This window comes from Hemitrygon akajei, chromosome 4, assembly GCF_048418815.1.
Source record: "Hemitrygon akajei chromosome 4, sHemAka1.3, whole genome shotgun sequence".
NCBI lineage: Eukaryota > Metazoa > Chordata > Chondrichthyes > Myliobatiformes > Dasyatidae > Hemitrygon > Hemitrygon akajei.
Window position 1 is genome coordinate 89,695,629 of NC_133127.1, and position 21,344 is coordinate 89,716,972.

The 21,344-nt window shown below is 43.8% G+C and overlaps 1 protein-coding gene across 1 annotated transcript in view; it reads right to left on the reverse strand.

Moving 5' to 3' along the window:
• LOC140726524 (tryptophan 2,3-dioxygenase-like) overlaps nucleotides 1-21,344 on the reverse strand; it is a 76,273-nt gene that overhangs the window by 6,585 nt on the left and 48,344 nt on the right. Inside the window, exons 8-12 of the mRNA XM_073043031.1 lie at nucleotides 20,215-20,322; nucleotides 19,743-19,857; nucleotides 5,156-5,213; nucleotides 4,691-4,770; nucleotides 4,504-4,594 (exon numbers count right to left, since the gene is read on the reverse strand). Coding sequence (XP_072899132.1) covers nucleotides 4,504-4,594; nucleotides 4,691-4,770; nucleotides 5,156-5,213; nucleotides 19,743-19,857; nucleotides 20,215-20,322 — 452 coding nt within the window. The remainder of the gene's footprint in view (nucleotides 1-4,503; nucleotides 4,595-4,690; nucleotides 4,771-5,155; nucleotides 5,214-19,742; nucleotides 19,858-20,214; nucleotides 20,323-21,344) is intronic.

Genomic DNA, 21,344 nt, shown 5'->3' on the forward strand with positions numbered 1-21,344 from the left:
GACACATCAGTCCTGCTCGGAAATACACCATTCCTTCTTCATCACTGGGTCTATACTCTGACTGTCCCTACCCAGCTGTATCCTGGAAGTGACACCTCCAGAAGGACAGCAGCAGTTCATGGAGCTGTTCACCATCAGCAATTTCTGACCCTGGTGTGTACCAGTCTGCCTCTAGGTTGCAGCAAGCACACCTCCCTGTGGACCCTGATCCCACCAACCAGCATCAGGGCATCGTCTCCCAGACTGCCACACATCTCACAAGCAACATGCACAAACTGCTGGCAGATCTAAGCAGGTCAGGCAGCATCTATCGAGGTGAATAAACAGTCAACAGAGACCCTTCATCAGGACTGGAAAGGAAGGGGGCAAAAGTCACAACAAGAAGGCGGGGTGTGGGGAGGAGAAGGAATGCAAGCTGATAGGTGAAACCAGGTGAGGGGGAAGGTGGGTGATCGAGGGAGGGGAGATAATGTAAGAAGATGAGAGGTGATAGGTGGAAGAGGTTTAGAGGTGAAGATGAAGGAATCTAATTGGAGAGGACAGTGGACCATGGAAGAAAGGGAAAGAGATGGACAACCAGAAGGAGGTGATGGACTGATCATGAGGACAAAAAGGGGAAGAGAAGTGTGAGAAGACCAGAATGGGGACTGGAAAAAGAGAGAAGAGGGGTGGAGTAAACAGAGCGAAGTGTTTGTCTTGAAATTAGAGAAATCTATGTTCATGATAATTTCTTCAGGAGAAATAGGATTGTTCCAGCAGACCTTTTGATACAGTATGTGCTCTAAGACACGTATAACAAGAACCTCTATTCCTCAGCATTGCTGAGGCTCCTACCATTCATTGTGCATATTATAGACTCCAAAAATACATTATCTTGCATTTTTCAGGATTAACTTCCATATGTCTGTGCAGTCTTGGTTTATGTGAATTCAGATCCTCTGTACTGCTGGCATAGCTAAGATCCCCTTTAAACTGACTGAACAAATCACTCACTTGCATCCTTATGTAAGAAAATAAAATTAGACAGGCCACCTGACGTTAGTCTCGGCATTGAATTCTGATGGGAAAGTTTGTCCCCAACCCAACGGATCTTACAAAGTCCTCCTCACAAACAACAGGGGACTATTATTGAAGTTCAAGTATCTATTCCACAGCAATCCAAGAGACTGATATATTCCTTGCTTAAAAAATCATCTTGTAGACTGAAATAGGAATTGGAGCTATACAGAAATATAGGATAATAGAAGAATTACTACAAGGCGTCAATGCATAAGCACAAAGAAACTGTAGAAATATATACCTGTTGTACTTAGGGGCTGGGTATGTGTGATTTTTTTGTAGTAACAATTTGATAAACTGAGCAATAGAGTTGCTGGAACAGGACAAGAGCAGAGACACATAGATTGCAAACAAGAGAAAATCTGCTGATGCTGGAAATCCAGGCAACACACACAAAATGCTGGAGAAACTCAGCAAGTCAGTCAGCATCTATGGAAAACAGTGCAGTTGATGTTGCAGGCCGAGACACTTCAGCAGGACTGGAGAGAGAAAGATGAGGAGTAGAGTTAAAAGGTGGGGGGAGGAGAGAGAGAAACACAAGGTAATAGGTGAAACCAGAAAGGGAGGGGGGCAGGGGTGAAGTAAGGACCTGGGAAGTTGATTGGAGAAAGATACAGGGCTGGAGAAGGGGGAATCTAATAGGAGAGGACAGAAAGCCATGGAAAAAAAGAAAGGAAGAGGAGCACCAGAGGGAGGTGATGGGCAGGCAAGGAGATTAAGTGAGAGAGGGAAAAGGGGATGGGGACTGCAGAAGGAGAGTGGGGTAGGGGGGGCATTACCAGAAGTTCGAGAAATCAATGTTCATGCCATCAGGTTGGAGGCTACCCAAACAAAATATAAGCTGTTGTTCCTCCAATCTGTGTACAGCCTCATCACGACAGTAGAGGAGGCCATGGATAGACATATTGGAATGGGAATGGGAAGTGGAATTAAAATGGGTGGCCATCCCACTTGTTCTGGCAGATGGAGCATAGGTGTTTAACAAAGTGGTCACCCAACCTACATCAGGTTTCACTGATATACTGGAGCCCACACTGAGAGCACTGGACACAGTAGATGACTCCAACAGACTCACAGGTGATGTGTCGCCTCATCTGGAAGGACTGTTTGGGATGCTGAATGGAAGTGAGGGAGGCGGTGTAGGGGCAGGTGTAGCACATGTTCCACTTGCAAGGATAAGTGCTGGAAGGGAAATCAGTGGAAAGGGACAAATGGACAAGGGAGTTGCATAAGGAGTGATCCCTACGGAATGCAGAAAATTGGGGGGGGGAGGAAAAGATGTGCCTGGTGGTGGGATCCCATTGGAGGTGGCAGAAGTTGCACGGAATTATGTGCTAGACACGGAGGCTGGTGGGGCGGTCGGTGAGGTCAAGAGAAACCCTATCCCTGGTAGGTTGGCAGGAGGATGGGATGAGAGCAGACATGCGTGAAATGGAAGAGATGTGGTTGAGGGCAGCATTGATGGTGGAGGAAGGGCAGCCCCTTTCTTTGAACAAAGAGGTTATCTCCTCCATTCTGGAATGAAAAGCTTCAACCTGAGAGCAGATGTGGCATTTTCACAAGTAACAGGTTGGGACGAGGTGTAGTCCCGGTAGCTGAGAGTCCGTTGGTTTATAATAGGCATCAGTGGATAAGCTGTCTCCTGAGATAGAGACAGAGAGATTCAAAGGGGAGGGAGGTGTCGGAAATGGACCAAGTAAATTTGAGGGCAGAGTGGAAGTTGGAGGCAAGGTGGATGAAGTCGACAAGTTATGCATGGGCGCAGGAGGCAGCACCAATGCAGTCGATGTAGCGTAGGAAAAGTGAGGTCGGCCATCAGTGTAAGCTTGGAACATAGACCGTTCCATATAGGGAACAAACAAGCAGGCATAGCTGGGACCGATGCGAGTGCCCCTGGCTACAACTTTTGTTTGAAGGAAATGGAGGAGCCAAAAGAGAAATTATTAAGAGTTAGGACGTTCCACTAGACAGAGGAGAGTGGTGCTGGATGAGAACTGATTGGGTCTCAGGGTCCAGAAAGAAACGAAGAACTTTGAGGCCTTCCTCGTGGGGGATGGAGATGTATAGGGACTGGACATCCATAGTGAAAATAAGATGATGGGGGGCCAGGGAACTTGAAATCATTGAAAAGTTTGTGAAGTTTCATGGATGTAGGTAGGAAGGGACTGAACTGGGGGATAAAACAGGGTCAAGATATGCAGATGCAAGTTCAGCAGGGCAGGAACAAGCTGAAACAATGGGTCTACCTGGACAAGCGGGTTTGTGGATCTTGGGTGGGAGGTAGAAACGGGACGTGCAGAGTGATGGAACAATGAGGTGGCTGGCAGTGGGTGGGAGATCCCCTGAGATTGAACATTTGACCTTGAATGGTAATAGTACATCCATAGAATCTATAGAAAATCGTTTGCTAGAGAGACTTTCATCAACGCAGGACTAAACGATCAGTGTATAAAGAGTTATCAGGGCTAGCTGAGGGTAGAGGCGGGCAGAGATAGCTCCAGAAAGCTTCCAACAATGATGTCAGAGTAATGGGAGTTGAGTGAGCTTAATGCCGAGTTAGTGTGGCCACAATTGGTGGGGTTGTGGATTGGGTAGAAAGCTGGCAAAGAATACAGTTCAATATAGATCTCAGAGACAATTTGTGGTTATCAAATGTAACTGACTACAGTACATAGATGTGGGGAAGAAAGCTAATTGAAAATTTGTAGTCAGGAGGATAGAGTTAACATGATAGTACCACAGCAAAGATATTCAGCATTGAAACCCCAGTTCAGACAAACACTATGCAACTGACCACAATTAAATCCTTGGCATTATTTTATCTAGAGAAACAAACTCTCAGGAAATATGTGACTTATGCAACAGTGATTATGTAGGTTGCCGCAGGCCTGTTACCCTTGTCTGGTGGAGGGCCAGATGACATGGGAACTGTGTAGCCTAGCTTGTAGCAAAGATTAGACCTCAAGCCTCAGGCTTGCCTGCTGCTGTAGACCAGGTGAGAGACACGGAAGCATTTACAGCATGGCGTTCAAGCTCGGCTGGGGCCTGGCCCTTCTCATCAGTGCTACTCTCCAGTGTTCAAATGGTTTAATGACAGGCTGGATTGCGTGCATCTGGGAAACTGTATCATCGATTGCTGGACATTGTCGCTCTGGACTATATATATGGTTTTTCTCCCCGAGTGAAAATGCTTCTTTCCTTGCTATTTTGAATTATGTTACTCACTACTTTTGAACATTCGCTTGCTAGTTTGAATGTTTTGCACCTTGGCCCGTTCAGCTGTGTATGCGCGATTTGAATGATAATTAAACGATTTGATATTTAGTGTTCAAATATATATTGTAATAACCATCAGTAACTTCTGTTAGATTTCTGTCAGTTTTCCACCGCAGATTTGGGAGAGGATTAATGGAAGGTTAGAGAAATGGTTATCCTTTAACCTACCTCATGGTGGAACGTAAATATTGATAACCAGATGATCCGCCTGTGCCGGCTTTACCACCAATCATCCTTTGTGCCATACAAACATGATTATCTTTGGGAGAATAAGAAGAAATTAAAACTTTAATAAAAAATATGCTTTAATGCAACTAGTATAAATATATACATAGCTTAAAGGATAATTACATACATCTCCATTTAGTCATAAGAGCATCAATATCCATGAGTGAATTCAGTAACTGGAATGGCACCTGGAAACGTGGCTCTTCTCTGGAGAGAAGTAAACAATACAGTTAACTTGCACAATTTCATCTCCATTTTAAAGTTAATCAATCTTCAGTCCTCTGAAGCCATGCACTAACAAGAGTGGACAAAAACTCTGCTTGCACCTCTCAGCAGGAACCTTTGCTCAGTGTAAAACAATTAAGAATTTCATCACTTAAGGGGCTCAGTTGGATCACTGTCTTTAGTTGGCTCCTTGGTTGAACAATCTAAAGGATCATGTCTGTGCATTTTTCTCATTAATATGTTTCTGCTCCTGCCTCAGATGTTCAAACTTTCTTCTGTAAAATGCAGGTTTCTGATAAAGATCTGTTGATGTGCCTACACCCCTACCACCTTTCCACTTTTATTCCACTATTTTGATGTTACTAACCTGTAGAAGTAGATCATGAGAGCCCCCTGCATTGCTTTGTATGATACTCTCCGTTCACCTGAAGAAAGTAAAAACACAGGTTCACTGAGTTTTCAGCCCATAGTTCACCTCTGGATACAAAATGGAAACTGGACTAATTTCCATTACTTTTCTATTCATATTTTTTGTATAAAAGCATGTTGTGGTTTGAAATGGCAATGGTCATTTCCTGCTGAAATATTGTCAGTCGGGAAACCGGACAGTTCAACTCCTGTCACAATGCACCCAAGCACAAGTTTTCTGTGCTTAGCATATTTTATGCACATGATGATGTCATCAACATGGGCAGCACATTTTAGTCACTCATTGACAAATGTTGTCCATTGCAGGAAAAATAAACATTTTTTCAATGGTGGAAACTTGCAAGTCTCGGGAATGAAGAGGAAACTGATGTCCCAGTGAATGATTCACGAAGGACAATTACACAGGTACAACAAGTAATCAGGAAAGTTGATGAAGGATCTCAGCCCGAAATGTTGTCTGTTTACTCTTTTCCATAGATGTTGCCTGGCCTACTGAGTTCCTCCACAATATTGTGTATGTCTTGCTTTGGATTTCCAGCATCTGCAGACTTTCTCATGATCAGGAAAGCTATAATATTACTTACTACAAGGGGAATTAAATAATACATATGGAGAAGGACCATACGTCTTCCTTTCAAAACTTAAACAAAACCCATCCATGGGTCCTTTTGTTGCCAAATGGAAATAGTGAGCAGTTTCCAATTCCTGGTTGTCAATATTTCCAAAGATCTATCTTGGACCCAACATATTGATGCAATTACAAATAAGGCACAACGGTGGCTATAGGAGTTAGAGGAAATTTGGTTTTTTATCAAAGACTGTAGCAAATCTTTACAGAAGTACCAGGGAGAGTGCATTTTAATTGATTGCATCACCATCTGATATGGAGGGGTCATGGCACAGGATCAGAAAAAAACTGCAAAAGGTTGTAAACTCAGCCAGCTCCATCACGGGCACCAGCTCCCCAGCATCGAGGACATCTTCAAAAGGGGTTGATTCAAAAAGGCAGCAGCCATCATTAAGGACCTCACCACCCTGGATATGCCCTCTTCTCACGGGTGAGGAGGTACAGGAGTCTAAAGACACACTCTCAGCAATTTAGGAACAGCTTTAGATTCCTGAGCAGACAATGAAACAACCTATGAACACTACCTCACATTTTATGTTTTATATATATATTGTTTTACTGTGATTTATAGATCTTTAAATATATTGTACTGTATTGCTACCACACAATGGCAAATTTATCAATTTATGCCAATGATATTAAACCTGATTCTGAAAGGGCAAGAATAGGGAGGAAGGTGACAGAAGCAGGAAGAATGGAAGAGTTCTCAGCCATTACTCCCTTTCTAGCAATGGTCTTCAGGAAGCAAGACTATAAAGTCATTTCAACATTATGATAGGAGATAATGGTTAGGAGGTTCTCGCAGAAATAATTCAAATACTGCAGCTACAGAGCATAGTCAGAATTCCAGCTTCAAATTCTGGAAATAATTAGCCTGGTATTTTACATAGAACACTGTGTGCCCTTAAGTAGAGCCTGAACTTTCATGGAGTCCATTATCCTCACAAATCCATTTGCCTATTCGAACTAATTTGCCTGCTTAATAAAATAGAGGCAAAGTCCCTTTTCGTTACAGGAAACAGAAAGCAGGGAAAGCTATCAGTACTCAACTACAACAATCTCAAGTAATTCATGAACTCATAGAGGGATACAGCATGGAAGTGGACCATTCAGCCCACCAAACCTGCACTAGCTATCAACCACCCATTTACACAAATACTACATTAACACCATTTTTAATTCTCATCAGTATTCCCAGGTTCTGTTACTCGCCAATACACTAGGGCCAATTTAACAACCAAGCTGTGCAATTTTTTGGATATGGGGAAGAACTGGAGCACCCAAAGAAAACCATGCAGTCAGAGGAAAAATGCATAAACTCCACACAGTCAATACCTGAGGTCAAGGCTGTTCCCGGTTGTCTTACATTGTGAGGCAGTACCTCAGCTTATGAAACTCCTTAAGAGGCTAGAAAATCTTGGGCTTCTATCGGCACAAATCGATTAACAGAGGTCTGCTCACAATAGGTGTATATCCACAAACACTTAGAAAATCAATGGATGTATTATTGCTCAGGGAGATGAAGGTTAGTCCTGACGATGGGTCTCGGCCCGAAACGTCGACAGTGCTTCTCCTTATTGATTCTGCCTGGCCTGCTGCATTCCACCAGCATTTTGTGTGTGTTGCTTGAATTTCCAGCATCTGCAGATTTCCTCGTGTTTTCTTTTTCCTGGATGGGTCAAACCTCCTGAGAGCTGGTGGCATGGCAACAAGTGGAAAATATTCTACTAAGCTCCTGATATGGCTTGTAGAGGATGAAGATTGCCACCAAGGACCCAGCCTCTGACCTGCTTTCAAAACCACAATTTTATGGGGTCAGAACATCTGAGGTTCCGGTGAACCTCAGCATCTGGTGACTACCAAAATGTTGATGATGCTAGATATGGTAATGGTAATGCCAGTGTCAATGCTCATCAATGGATGTTGTTTAGAATCTCTCTTACTGGGAATGGCAATTCCCTTACATAAATTCCACTCACTGCTTCTTATCCCATGCCTGAAAGTCACCCAAGTCTTGTTGTGTGCAGGGTTCATCTGCTAATGATTTATGAATGTTATTGAACACTGCAAAATCAGTGAACCTTATGGTGGTCATTAATGGAGCAGCTAAAGATAGCTTAGTTTCAGATACTGCCCTGACAAATACTTGCAATGATGTCCTAGGACTGATGTGATTGCCCTCCAATAGTCATAGTCTTATTCCTTTACGTAAGGGATGGTTTCAACCATTGAAGTGTTATCCTCTGGATGCACATTGATTTTCAATTTTAACTGGTCTCCTTGAAGCCACGCTCCATCAAATACTACCTTGATATCAAGGATTGTCACTCTCACTTCACCCTGGGAATTCACTTTTTTGGTTTTTGTTTGGATTCAGCTGTGATGAGATCTGGAATGGAGTTTCCCTGATGAAACTCAAATTGGCATCAATGATGTGGTTACTGTGAGTAAGTGCTCCTTGATAACACTATTGATGACAGCTTCTCAATTTGCTGATCATCGAGAGTAGGCTGAAGGAGTAGTAATTAGCTAGATTTGATTTGTCTAGCTTTTTTTTTGAGAACAGAACATTCTTGGCAATTTTCCACATTGTTGGAAAGATGCCAGTAAGCCAACTATATGGAATAGCTTGGCTAGAGTCCCAAATAGTTAGGCCATAAAACTATAAGACATAGGAGCAGAACTAGGCCATTCAGCCCATCAAGTCTGCTTCACCATTCCATCATGGCTGCTTTATTATCCCTCTCAACACCATTCTCCTGCCTTCTGATAACCTTTGATGCCCTCACTAATCAAGAATATATCAAACTCCACTTTAAATATGCCCAATGACTTGGCCTCCACAGCTGCCTGTGACAAAGAATTACACAGATCCACCACCTTCTAGCTAAAGAAATTTCTTCTCATCTTTGTACTAAGTGGACATCTCTCTATTCTGAGGCTGTGCCATCCAATCCTAGACTCACCTACTATAGGAAACATCTTTTCCATGCCAACTGTATGTAGACCTTTCAATATTCAATAGATTTCAATGTGATCCTCCTCATTCTTCTAACTCCAGTGAGTACAGGCCCAGGCCCAGACCCAACAAATGCTCCTCATACATTAAACCTTTCCCTCCCAAAATCATTCTCAAGAATCTCCACTAGACCCTCTTGAATGCCAGCACATCTTTTCTTTTGATAAGTGGCCCAAAAGTGCTCACAATACTCTGTGCAGTCTGACCAATGCCATACAAAGCCTCAGCATTACATCCTTGCTTTTATATTCCAGTCCTCTCAAAATGAAAGCAAACATTGCATGTCTTGCTTACCATCAACTCAACCTTCAAGTTAACTTTTGGTGAATCCTGCACAAGGACTCTCAAATCCCTTTACATCTCAGATTTTAGAATTTTCTCCCCATCTAGAAAATCGTCTACACCTTCATTCCTCTACCAAAGTGCATGACCATACACTTCTCAACATTATATTCCATCAGTCCCTTCTTTGCCCATTCTCTTAATCTGTGTAAGTCCTTCTGCAGACTCCCTGCTTTCACCACGCTCCCTAGCCCTCCATCTATTTCTGTATTATCTACAAACTTGGCCAGAAAGCCATGAATTCCATCATCCAAATTTTCATGTACAACATGAAAAGAAGCAGTCCCAACACCTATCCCAATGGAACACTAGTAGTCACCAGCAGCCAACCAGAAAAGATAGCCTTTATTCCCTCCTGCCAGTCAGCCAATCTTCTATGCGTGTTAGTATCTTTACCACAGGCTCTTATTATCTTGTTAAGCAGCCATGTGTGCGGCACCTTGTCAAAGGCTTTCTGAAAATCCAAGTAAACAAAATCCACTAACTCTCCTTTGTCTATCCTGCCTGTTATTTGCTCAAAAAAATTCCAACAGGTTTGTGAGCCAAATTTCTCCTTGAGGAAACTATGCTGACTTTGGCCTATTTTATCATGCACCTCCAAGTACCCCACAACCCCTTCTTTAATAATGGAATCCAACATCTTCCCAACTCCTGAAATCAGACTAACTGGCCTATAGTTTCCTTTCTTCTGCCTCCCTCCCTTCTTAAAAAAATGAAGTGACATATGCAATATTCCAGCCCTCTGGAACCATTCCAGAATCCAGTGATTCTTAGGCCTCCACAATCTCTTCAGCCAGCTCTTTCAGAACCCTGGGAGTAGACCATCCGGTCCAGGTTACTTATCTACCTTCAGATCTTTCAGCTTCCCAAGCACCTTCTCTTTAGTATTAGCAACTACACTTACTTCTGCCTCCTGACACTCTCAAATTCTGGCATACTTCTAGTGTCTTCCACAGTGAAAATGAATGCAAAATACTTCTTTGTCCCCCATTTCTACCTCTCCAGTGAGATTTTCTAGAGGTCCAATTGCCATTCTCGCCTCTCTTTTACTCTTTATATAGCTGAATAAACTTCTGCTATCCTCTTTTATATTATTGGCTAGCTTACCTTTTTATTTCATCTTTTCTCTCCTTATGCTTTTTATGGTTGCCTTCTGTTGGTTTTTAAAAGCTTCCCAAACCTTTAACCTCCCACTAATTTTTGCTATATTATATTCCCTCTCTTTTCCTTTCATGTCGTCTTTGATTTCCCGCGTCATCCACAGTTGCCTCATCCTCCCCTTAGAATACTTCTTCATTTTTGGGATGTATTTACCCTGCACCTTTTGAATTTGCCTTAGAAACTCCAGCTATTGCTGTTCTGCCATCATCCCTGCTAGTGTCCCCTTTCAATCACCTTTGGCCAGCTCCTCCCTCATATCTCTATACTTCCTTTTACTCCACTGTAATACTCATACATGTGACTTTATTTTATCTATCTCAAACTGTAGGGTGAATTATATTATGATCATTGCTTTTTATTTACCCTGTAATTCCACCTTATTATTTTAAATACCTTTCAAGTCACTCTTTTGGATCATTTACAACACAGAACATTTGATACCTGAAATTCACTGCCAGAGGAGGTGAAAGAGTAAGATACAGTCACTAAGTTTAAGAAGTGCTTAGACATCTGTCTATGAAGGTTCTCAGCCATCCAGGTGTTTGTATATCAAGCAGCAGTCAATCAAGGCAACTGGACTTGCTATGCTGTCTAGATGACATTTCACCACTCATCCAAGAGGCTTCCTCATTTCTAACCCATGATAGGTAGTTCTTCAGTTTATAAACTCTGTGAGTTGTTTAAAGGTACAGCAATCACATGAGGGTTGTTAAGAGTTGTAGAGGTAATGAGAGGGTCATTAGTCTTATCTTTGCATGAATGGAGGTGAGAACTGTGAATTTATCAAAGGTGTGTCCCTTAGCTCCTTGATATAACGCACAGCCCAGCGAGCTCATGCAGCTCCCGGGATAACGCACAGCCCAGCGAGTTCATGCAGCTCCCGGGATAACGCACAGCCCAGCGAGCTCATGCAGCTCCCTGGTATAAACCACAGCCCAGCGAGCTCATGCAGCTCCCTGGTATAAACCACAGCCCAGCGAGCTCATGCAGCTCCCTGGGATAACGCACAGCCCAGCGAGCTCATGCAGCTCCCTGGTATAAACCACAGCCCAGCGAGCTCATGCAGCTCCCTGATATAAACCACAGCCCAGCGAGCTCATGCAGCTCCCGGGATAACGCACAGCCCAGTGAGTTCATGCAGCTCCCGGGATAACGCACAGCCCAGCGAGTTCATGCAGCTCCCTGGTATAAACCACAGCCCAGCGAGTTCATGCAGCTCCCTGATATAAACCACAGCCCAGCGAGCTCATGCAGCTCCCGGGATAACGCACAGCCCAGCGAGTTCATGCAGCTCCCTGGTATAAACCACAGCCCAGCGAGCTCATGCAGCTCCCTGATATGAACCACAGCCCAGCGAGCTCATGCAGCTCCCTGCGATAACGCACAGCCCAGTGAGTTCATGCAGCTCCCGGGATAACGCACAGCCCAGCGAGTTCATGCAGCTCCCGGGATAACGCACAGCCCAGCGAGCTCATGCAGCTCCCGGGATAACGCACAGCCCAGCGAGCTCATGCAGCTCCCGGGATAACGCACAGCCCAGCGAGTTCATGCAGCTCCCTGGTATAAACCACAGCCCAGCGAGTTCATGCAGCTCCCTGATATAAACCACAGCCCAGCGAGCTCATGCAGCTCCCGGGATAACGCACAGCCCAGCGAGTTCATGCAGCTCCCTGGTATAAACCACAGCCCAGCGAGCTCATGCAGCTCCCTGATATAAACCACAGCCCAGCGAGCTCATGCAGCTCCCTGCGATAACGCACAGCCCAGTGAGTTCATGCAGCTCCCGGGATAACGCACAGCCCAGTGAGTTCATGCAGCTCCCTGGGATAATGCACAGCCCAGTGAGTTCATGCAGCTCCCGGGATAACGCACAGCCCAGCGAGCTCATGCAGCTCCCGGGATAACGCACAGCCCAGCGAGCTCATGCAGCTCCCGGGATAACGCACAGCCCAGTGAGTTCAGGGACACCCCTTTGATGATAACAATGTGCACACTTTGGACAGAGGAAGACCGATAGTTTGAAAGAGAGTTTAAAGAAACCATCTTTGTCAAACTGGAAAACCCATCCCTTTACAGAGAGGGTGAAGTACGACACCACCTATCATCTATTTACAATGCAGTCCTAACATCTCTACCTCAGTGTTATTACAACAGTTCACACCTCCATACATGCAAAGTTAAGACTAATAACCCTCTCATTACCTCTGTGATTCTTAACAACCCTCATGTGACCAGAAAACTACTCACCATGAATTAAAATTGAAGAAGCTTCCTGGATGAATGACGGAACAGCTTCTAGACAACACAGCAAGTGCCGATGCCTTGCTTTGCTGCTGCTTGGTAAATATTTAGACTGGCACTTTAATAGGTGAGGCATAGATGGATATAGATCTAATGAGGCAAATTAGATTAGAGCAACTGAGCAAGAATGTAGGTTTAGATACAGTGGGCCCAGGGACCCATTACCATGCAATGCATCCCTCAACTCAGCCTATTGTAACATCGGAATTTTTTTAATATGTACACCAGCCTATGAAGAAAAGTGTGTCATATGCCTTCCTCACTGCCTTATCTTCCTGTACTGCCACGTTTGAGGAACTACGGACTTGAAGCCGCAACATTCCTCTTTTCATCAACATATCCCTACTGTTCATGAAATACATCCTACTTCTGTTTTGCTTTACAAACTGCATCACCTCACAGTTGGTGAGAATAAAATCCACCTGCCAACGCACCACCCAACTTTTCATCTGATCCATATCCTGCCATAGCCCTAGACAACTTTCCTTGTCATCCATAACACCATCATTTTTCTTGTCATCTGCTGACTTATTAGTCATACCAACCACACACAGACAAAATGCAGGAGGAGCTCAGCAGGCCAGGCAGCATCTATGAAGGCAAATGAAAAGGCAAGCTTTTGGCCTGAGACCCTTCATCTGCTATCCCCCTCCATAGACACTGCCAGACCTGCTGAATTCCTGCAGCTTATCGCGTCTGTTGCTCAAGATTTCCAGCATCTGCAGAATCTCTTGTGTCAATTATATCCACACCATTTACACCCAGGTTAGTAATATTGAAATGCATCAAATTCTAAGAAGATTTGATAGGGTAGTTAATAGGGAAGATATTTTCAAAATGTGGGGCAATTAGAACAATGGAGAATAGTTTCAGAGTTTTTAAATACTTCAATAAACAGCACCCTCTGAACTGGCACAACAAACAATCGACTGGAGGAAATCAGTGGGGAAGCAGAATTTGTGGGGGTGGGGGTGGGGGAGAGGGTAATGAATTGTCCCTCACAAGTGCTGCTCGTCTCATCGGGTTCCTCCAGCCGATTGTTTGTTGCTCCAGAGGCAACATCTACAGTCTCTCGTGCCTTCACACTCTGATTTTGTCTGCTGTGCACAGTGACGTCAAGCTACCTTTAAGGAGGATCTGTCGATGACAGATATCTTCCTTAGCCTATTTCACAGGGTCATAAACTGGAGGGGTCATATTTAGAATAAGACAGAAGAGGTTTAGAAGGGATACAAGCTGGAAGCTTCTGCCAAATGACTGATTCAAATCCGGAATGCTCTGCCTGAGCAAGCATTGAGATGAGCATTTGAATTGCAAAAGCACAGGAAACAATGAATCGACTGCTGGAAAATGGGTGTTAAGTGTGGATGGATATGATGGTTGGTGTAGACAGAGCAGTCGGTAAAGAGCCTCTTTCTATGCTGTATGACTTCATGAATCTTCGACTCTATGACTGGAGCAAGATGCCACTACTCTTGGTCTCAAATACTCCTGCAAAAAAAAAGTAATATAGTATTTGCTTTCTGTACACGTATGTTAAATTGTATTTTATGCACAAGGACACCCAGGTCCCTCTGGACACAAATGCTTTAAACATCTACGCTCCATCTGCCACAACAAGCGGTATCTCCCAATGGCCATCCATTTTAATTCCACTTCCCAATCCCATTCCAATATGTTCACCCAAGGCCTCCTCCACTGTCGGGATAAGGCCACACTTAGGTTGGAGGAACAACACCTTATATTCCATATGGGTAGCCTCCAGCATGGTGGCATGAACATTGATTTTTCAAACTTTCAGTAATGCCTCCACCCAACACCCCACTCCATCATTTCCCATCCCCTTGTCCCTCTCTCATGTTATCTCCTTGCCCTCCTACTTCTGGAGCTCCTCCCCCCCACCTTTTCTTCTTTCTTCGATGGCCTTCTGTCCCTTTCACCAATCAACTTCCCAGCTCTTTCCTTCATACCTCCCGCTCCAAGTTTCACCTATTGCCTGACGTTTCTCTCTCCCCTCCCCCACCTTTCAAATCTACTCCTCAACTTTATTTTTCTCCAGTCCTGCTGAAGGGTTTTGGCCCAAAACATCGACTGTACTTTTCTTCCATAGATGCTGCCTGGCCTGCTGAGTTCTTCCATCATTTTGTGTATGTTACTCAGATTTCCAGCATCTGCAGATTTGCTCTTGTTGTGCTTTAAACATCTACTTAATCTATTTAAGAAGGCTTGACAGCGACTATATTTTATTTGGAGTTTAAGGAGATTTGATATATATCACCAAAGGTACTCACAGGTTGCTACAGATGTACTGTTGAAAGCATTCTAACTGACAGCATCACTAGCTTGTATGGGGGGCTACTGTACAGGATCGAAATAAGCTGCAGAGTTGTAAACTTAGTCAGCTCCATCACGGGACTAGCCTCCATGGTATCCAGGACATCTTCAAGGAGCGATGCCTCAGAAAGGTGGCATCCTTTATTAAGGAATCCCATCACCCAGTACATGCCTTGTTCTCATTGCTACCATCAGTAAGAAGGTACAGAGGCTTGAAGGCACACACTCAACATTTCAGCAACAGCTTCTTCCCCTCTGCCATCTGATTTCTGAATATACATTGAATCCATGAACACCACCTCACTACTTTTTTCTTTCTATTTTCGTACCATTTATTTAACTATTTAATACACTATATATAATCACTGTACTTCAGTTTTATCTCTATTATGTATTACATTATGCCGCTGCTGCAAAGACAACAAATTTCATGACATATGCTGGTGATATTAAACCTGATTAAAAGCTATTCTGTTGTTCTGTTTTTCTACCAAAATGGATAACCTTACATTTACCTTCTATCTGCTATAACCCTGTCCACTCACTCAGCACCGTATCCTCTGTTTGCTGCACATACTCCAGCTATTCTTGTCTCACCAGCAAACTTGATATATCTCATATTTGATCCCTTCATCTGCATTATTTTTTATAGTTCATGAACTGCTGAGCTGAGCTACTAAATGCATGAGTCATATTTAACAATCCAAATATGGCCCATTTATTCCTACTCTATTTCATATTCATTAACCAATCTTCAAAAACTAAACCAGCATATTATCCCTAATACTGTGTGTTAGAATTTTATTCAACTCTTGTTGTCTCTAATTAAAGGCTTTCTAGAAGTCCAAATTCACTAATTCAACTAATTCAGTCTTATCTATTCTACTAGTTCCAGACTCAATATATTCAAACAGATATATCAAGCATGATAACTCTTTCATAAGTTCATGTTCACTCTTTTAACCTTATTATGGCTCTGTTACCATCTCCTTATTAACAGATGCTATCATTTGCCAAAGTACCAATGTCAAATTAACTCATCGGTAGTTTCCTGTTCTCTCACTCTCTTTCTCTTTCTTTCATTGTAAAATACATTTTCTACCTTTCAATCTACGGTTCTAGTATCAATAGAATTGGGTAAATGACTAACCAGTGCAGTCATTATCTCCGTAGCCACCTCCTTCAAAACTCTATCAAACTCATTTCCTCAGGTAACAGAATCAGAATCAGGTTTATTATCACCAACATGCGACGTGAAATTTGTTAACTTAGCAGCAGCAGTTCAATGCAATAAATAATCTAGCAGAGAGAGAAAAAAATAATAAATAAAATAAAACATAATAATAAATAAACAAGTAAATCAATTACATATGTTGAATAGATTTTTTAAAATGTGCAAAGACAGAAATACTGTATATTAAAAAAAAGTGAGGTAGTGTCCAAAGCTTCAATGGCCATTTAGGAATTGGATGGCAGAGGGGATGAAGTTGTTCCTGAATCGCTGAGTGTGTGCCTTCAGGCTTCTGTATCTCCTACCTGATGGTAACAGTGAGAAAAGGGCATGTCATTATTAAGGAGGTCCTTAATAATGGATGCCGCCTTTCTCAAACACCGCTCCTTAAAGATGTCCTGGGTACTTTGTAGGCTAGTGCCCAAGATGGAGCTGACAAAATTTACAACCTTCTGCAGTTTCTTTCGGTCCTGTGCTGTAGCCCCTCCATACCAGACAGTGGTGCAACCTGTCAGAATGCTCTCCACAGTACAACTGTAGAAGTTTTTGAGTGTATCTGCTGACATGCCAAATCTCTTCAAACCCCTAATAAAGTATAGTGGTTGTCTTGCCTTCTTTATAACTACATTGATATGTTGGGACCAGGTTAGAACCTCAGAGATCTTGATACCAAGGAACTTGAAGCTGCTCACTCTCTCCACTTCTGATTCCTCTATGAGGATTGGTACGTGCTCCTTCATCTTACCCTTCCTGAAGTCCACAATCAGCCCTTTCGTCTTACTGACGTTGAGTGCCAGGTTGTTGCTGCGGCACCACTCCACTAGTTAGCTGCACTAGTGTACACCCTGTACACCCTCTTGTTACCACCTGAGATTCTACCAACAATGGTTGTATCGTCAGCAAATTTATAGATGGTATTTGAGCTATGCCTAGCCACACAGTCATGTGTTTACAGAGAGTAGAGCAGTGGGCTAAGCACACACCCCTGAGGTGCACCAGTGTTGATTGTCAGCGAGGAGGATATGTTATCACCAATCCACACAGACTACGGTCTTCTGGTTAGGAAGTCGAGGATCCAATTGTGGAGGGAGGTACAGAGGCCCAGGTTCTGCAACTTCTCGATCAGGATTGTGGGAATGATGGTGTTAAATGCTGAGCTATAGTTGATGAACAGCGTCATGATGTAGGTGTTTGTGTGGTCTAAAGCCGTGTGGAGAGCCACTGAGATTGCATCTGCCGTTGACCTATTGTGGTGATTGACAAATTGCAATGGGTCCAGATTCTTGCTGAGGCAGGAGTTCAGTCTAGTCATGACCAACTGCTCAGAGCATTTCATCACTGTCGATGTGAGTGCTACTGGGCGATAGTCACTAAGGCAGCTCACAAACTGGGGATTTAGTTGATTTCAGTCCATTAATTCCTCCATTACTAACTGTTTATAAGGCTAATTTCTTTATGCTTCTCACTGACTGTGGATCTGTAGTTCTTCATTATTCTTCTGATCTATGGGCCAGGAGATCAGCATCACAAGCTTCTCAAACCTCACTCCAATTACCCAGTAGATTTCGTGCTCTGACACAGGTTCCTGTTATGTTTTGTAACTTCAAAACATTAAACTATTTCAAAGAAAGACATGGGAGGCCGAAATGCAGGTCTAACTTTGAGTTTACTTTAAGCAAGGCGTGCCCGTATCACATGATGACGTATGCAATTCACGTATTTATACATATAACTCATAATGAATTATTTAAACAAACAAGATTGCTTAATCAAATGATAAATATACAAGATTACTCAAATATGAAATACACAGCAGTTCCCACACTGAGCAGTACTTTCAATGTCCTGTGTTTCTCTATAGAGTCCTCTCAGTTTGACTGGAGCCATACTGTCTTCAACTATCAAAACTCTGTGGTTCGCAGGGAAATCTTCTTGTTTCCTTTGTAAAGCTACTGACTCATCCACCTGCATAACACAGCCCTGTTAATACCCAGGCCATTAAATTATTTTTCAAGGCTTCTTCAGGACCTGATTCAATATCCTGTAGAAGAAATCCTACAGGAAAAAAAAACAGAACCTATTGTGTACATACTAAATACATCCCAAAGGCCCTGGGAAGGAATCCTTGTCTTCTGCAATTCTCAGTGATTCAAAGCACAAACTGGATTGGCATTTTTCTTCCCAAACCAGGTAAGGTCACCTCCATGGCAAGTGATTGCGGAATTGATCATACTGCAGCGATGTGCTACACACAGCACTGAAATAACGACACGCAGTCGGTGAGCTGCGGTTGCAAAAGAGATTTATTCAAACTTAGCAGCCTGGCTTTAAAGCCTTCCTGATCCCGCCCTCCCCGGGCGGGAATACTGTATTCACAGTCCCGTCCCGCGCGCGGGCTTTTCCCCTTGTTGGGGAAGCAGACTTGGTGCCCTTTTTGGGACCGGCCTCCATGCCGGCGCGCGCCACTTTGTGAGCCGGTTCGAGTGCGTTGGGAAGTGGGTCGCCACATAACCCCCCCCCCTCCAGAACCGGCGATACACCCCCCAATATCCACAGTCTGGGTCGGACTCTGTTTGGGAGGTCTGCCTCTGCGCCGCGGTGCCGGAATCTCGACCAGCTGCGCCAAGTCCACATGGGCCGCCACCTTCCGGGGGTCGCTGAAATCCGCGTCGGCCAGCAGCAGGCGTATGTCCTCAGGCAGCTGCTCCAGGAATGCCTGCTCAAACATGAGACAGGGCTTGTGACCTCTGGCCAGGGATAGCATCTTGTTCATCAAAGCCGATGGCGGTCTGTCCCCCAAACCATCCAGGTGCAGTAAGCGAGCAGCTCGCTCGCGCCGTGAGAGTCCAAAAGTTCTTATGAGCAAGGCTTTGAATTCTGTGTATTTGCCGTCCGCTGGGGGAGACTGTATGAACTCCTCAACCTGGGCAGCTGTCTCCTGGTCGAGGGAGCTCACCACGTAGTAGTAACGTGTGTCGGCCGAGGTTATCTGCCGAATGTGGAATTGGGCTTCTGCTTGCTGGAACCATAGGTGAGGTCGCAGCGTCCAGAAGCTTGGCAGTTTTAATGAAACTGCATGAACAGATGCGGCATCGTTCATCTTCGGCTCAAATATCGTTTGGGCCGTCGGGGTCACCAATTGTAGCGGTGTGCTACACGCAGCACTGAAATAACGACACGGAGTCGGTGAGCTGCGGTTGCAAAAGAGATTTATTCAAACTTCGCAGCCTCACTTTAAAGCCTTCCTGATCCCGCCCTCCCCGGGGAGGAATGCTGTAGGGGGCACGTATTCACAGTCCCGTCCCGCGCGCGGGCTTTTCCCCTTGCTGGTGAAGCAGACTTGGCGCCCTCTTTGGAACCGACCTCTATGCCGGCGCGCGCCACTTTCTGAGCCGGTTCGAGTGCGCTGGGAAGTGGGTCGCCACAATACTTCCAATTTTCCTCAGGACATTGAGCTTTAGTATAAAGAACAAGTATCAGTGTCTCTCCTCTACAATGTACATCCCTACCTTTACTCAACAGATGCTCATGACGTTTTTCATCAAACAGCGATGTCAGCATCTCCCTCCGTTTGTTAAATTCCAACAACATATCTTCCTTCTCCTCAAGTGCAGGATTTGACTTCTGAAAAACAGAGACGCTGCGTAATAGTTTACCACTTTCACGCTTGAAATGTTTTTAGCTTTTAAAATAAATTTCTCTTTGGTTAACTTAAAATATGATTTTACCACTTTGTTTCCTAAGTAGATTTCCTGTTAAATCATAGCACCGTAAAAAATATTAAACTTTAATCTCATACATTCATACATTTATCCAGTCATAAATACGTTACTATTATTAGAATGATTAATTCCTTTCCTCAGATTAAGTTATGTGTTAATATATATTTGTTTTTTAGGAAATCCACCAAATGCTTTATTAGTACACGCATGAATGTCCTTTACATTCCTGTCTTGCTTTAAATCTTTTAGTGAAAATTACCTGAATACTTGTAAATTCTTCTTCCAACCCTGCTTCAATGTTGATTTTCAATTTGCCCCAGAAATCAAACCCATCAGGTTCAAGTCCAGGAGTTCTCTCGAGCCATTGCTGAGGAAAATAAAATCAGTGAGAAGCTGCAATATTGAATAGATGTGGATTATCAGTGACCGTAATCTCACCACTAATGACTGCCTCTCGGGTGCTCCAGGTGAAGAGGATAACCCTCACCTGCCCTAAGCAGAGAATAATTAATACAATGAGTGGGTAAGCCATACTCAATTATGAACACTTTCACTCTCGTGTCAGAAAATAGTGAATTTAAATCATACTCCAAACATAAATCTGGAGTCAAAGATTTGTCCAGCATAGGAACAGGCCCTTCAGCCAACTGCATCTATGTCGAGCATCATGTCAAACTTTACTAATCCCACATCACTTTATGCCTTACTGAGTCGAGTACTGGCCTGGATGTCCGGTTCAAATGCCTCTAAATGATGCTATTGTTCCTGCCTCCACTACATCTTCTGACAGCTCATTCTCAAAACCAACTATACTTAGTGTGAAAAATTTACCTTTCCCATCCCCTTTCAGCCTCTTCCCTCATTTCTGAAGCCTCTGCCTTCTAGTTTTACGCACTCTTACCATAGAAACAGACCATAAGCTTGCCACCCTATCTGTGTGTCTCACTTTATTATACCTCTACCATATCACTGTTCAGGCTCCTTTGTTCCAGGGAAAATAGGCCCATCTTATCCCAACCAATCTATCTCCATAACTTTGAGCGTGGCATGGTAGTATCTCGAATAGACTGTAGTGCCAATACCTCAAGTTCAATTCTTGCCACTGCCTGTGAGAAGTTTCTCCCCGTGACCAAGTAGGTCTCCACAAAGGCTCCTGTTTTCTCCAGACATTCGGATTAGTAGGTGAATTGGTCACACGGATGGTGCAGGCTAGGTGGGCGGAAAGGATTTGTTATTGCGCCATATCGCTAAATAAAATCATCTCAAGCCCTCTAATCCAGGCACAACCTTAAGAAACTTTTCTACACCGTTCCAGCTCAAGCACTCCTTTCCTGTGGTGTAGTGAGCAGATTTGTGTATTGCTAAACCGGCATTTTGCACAACTTGTAC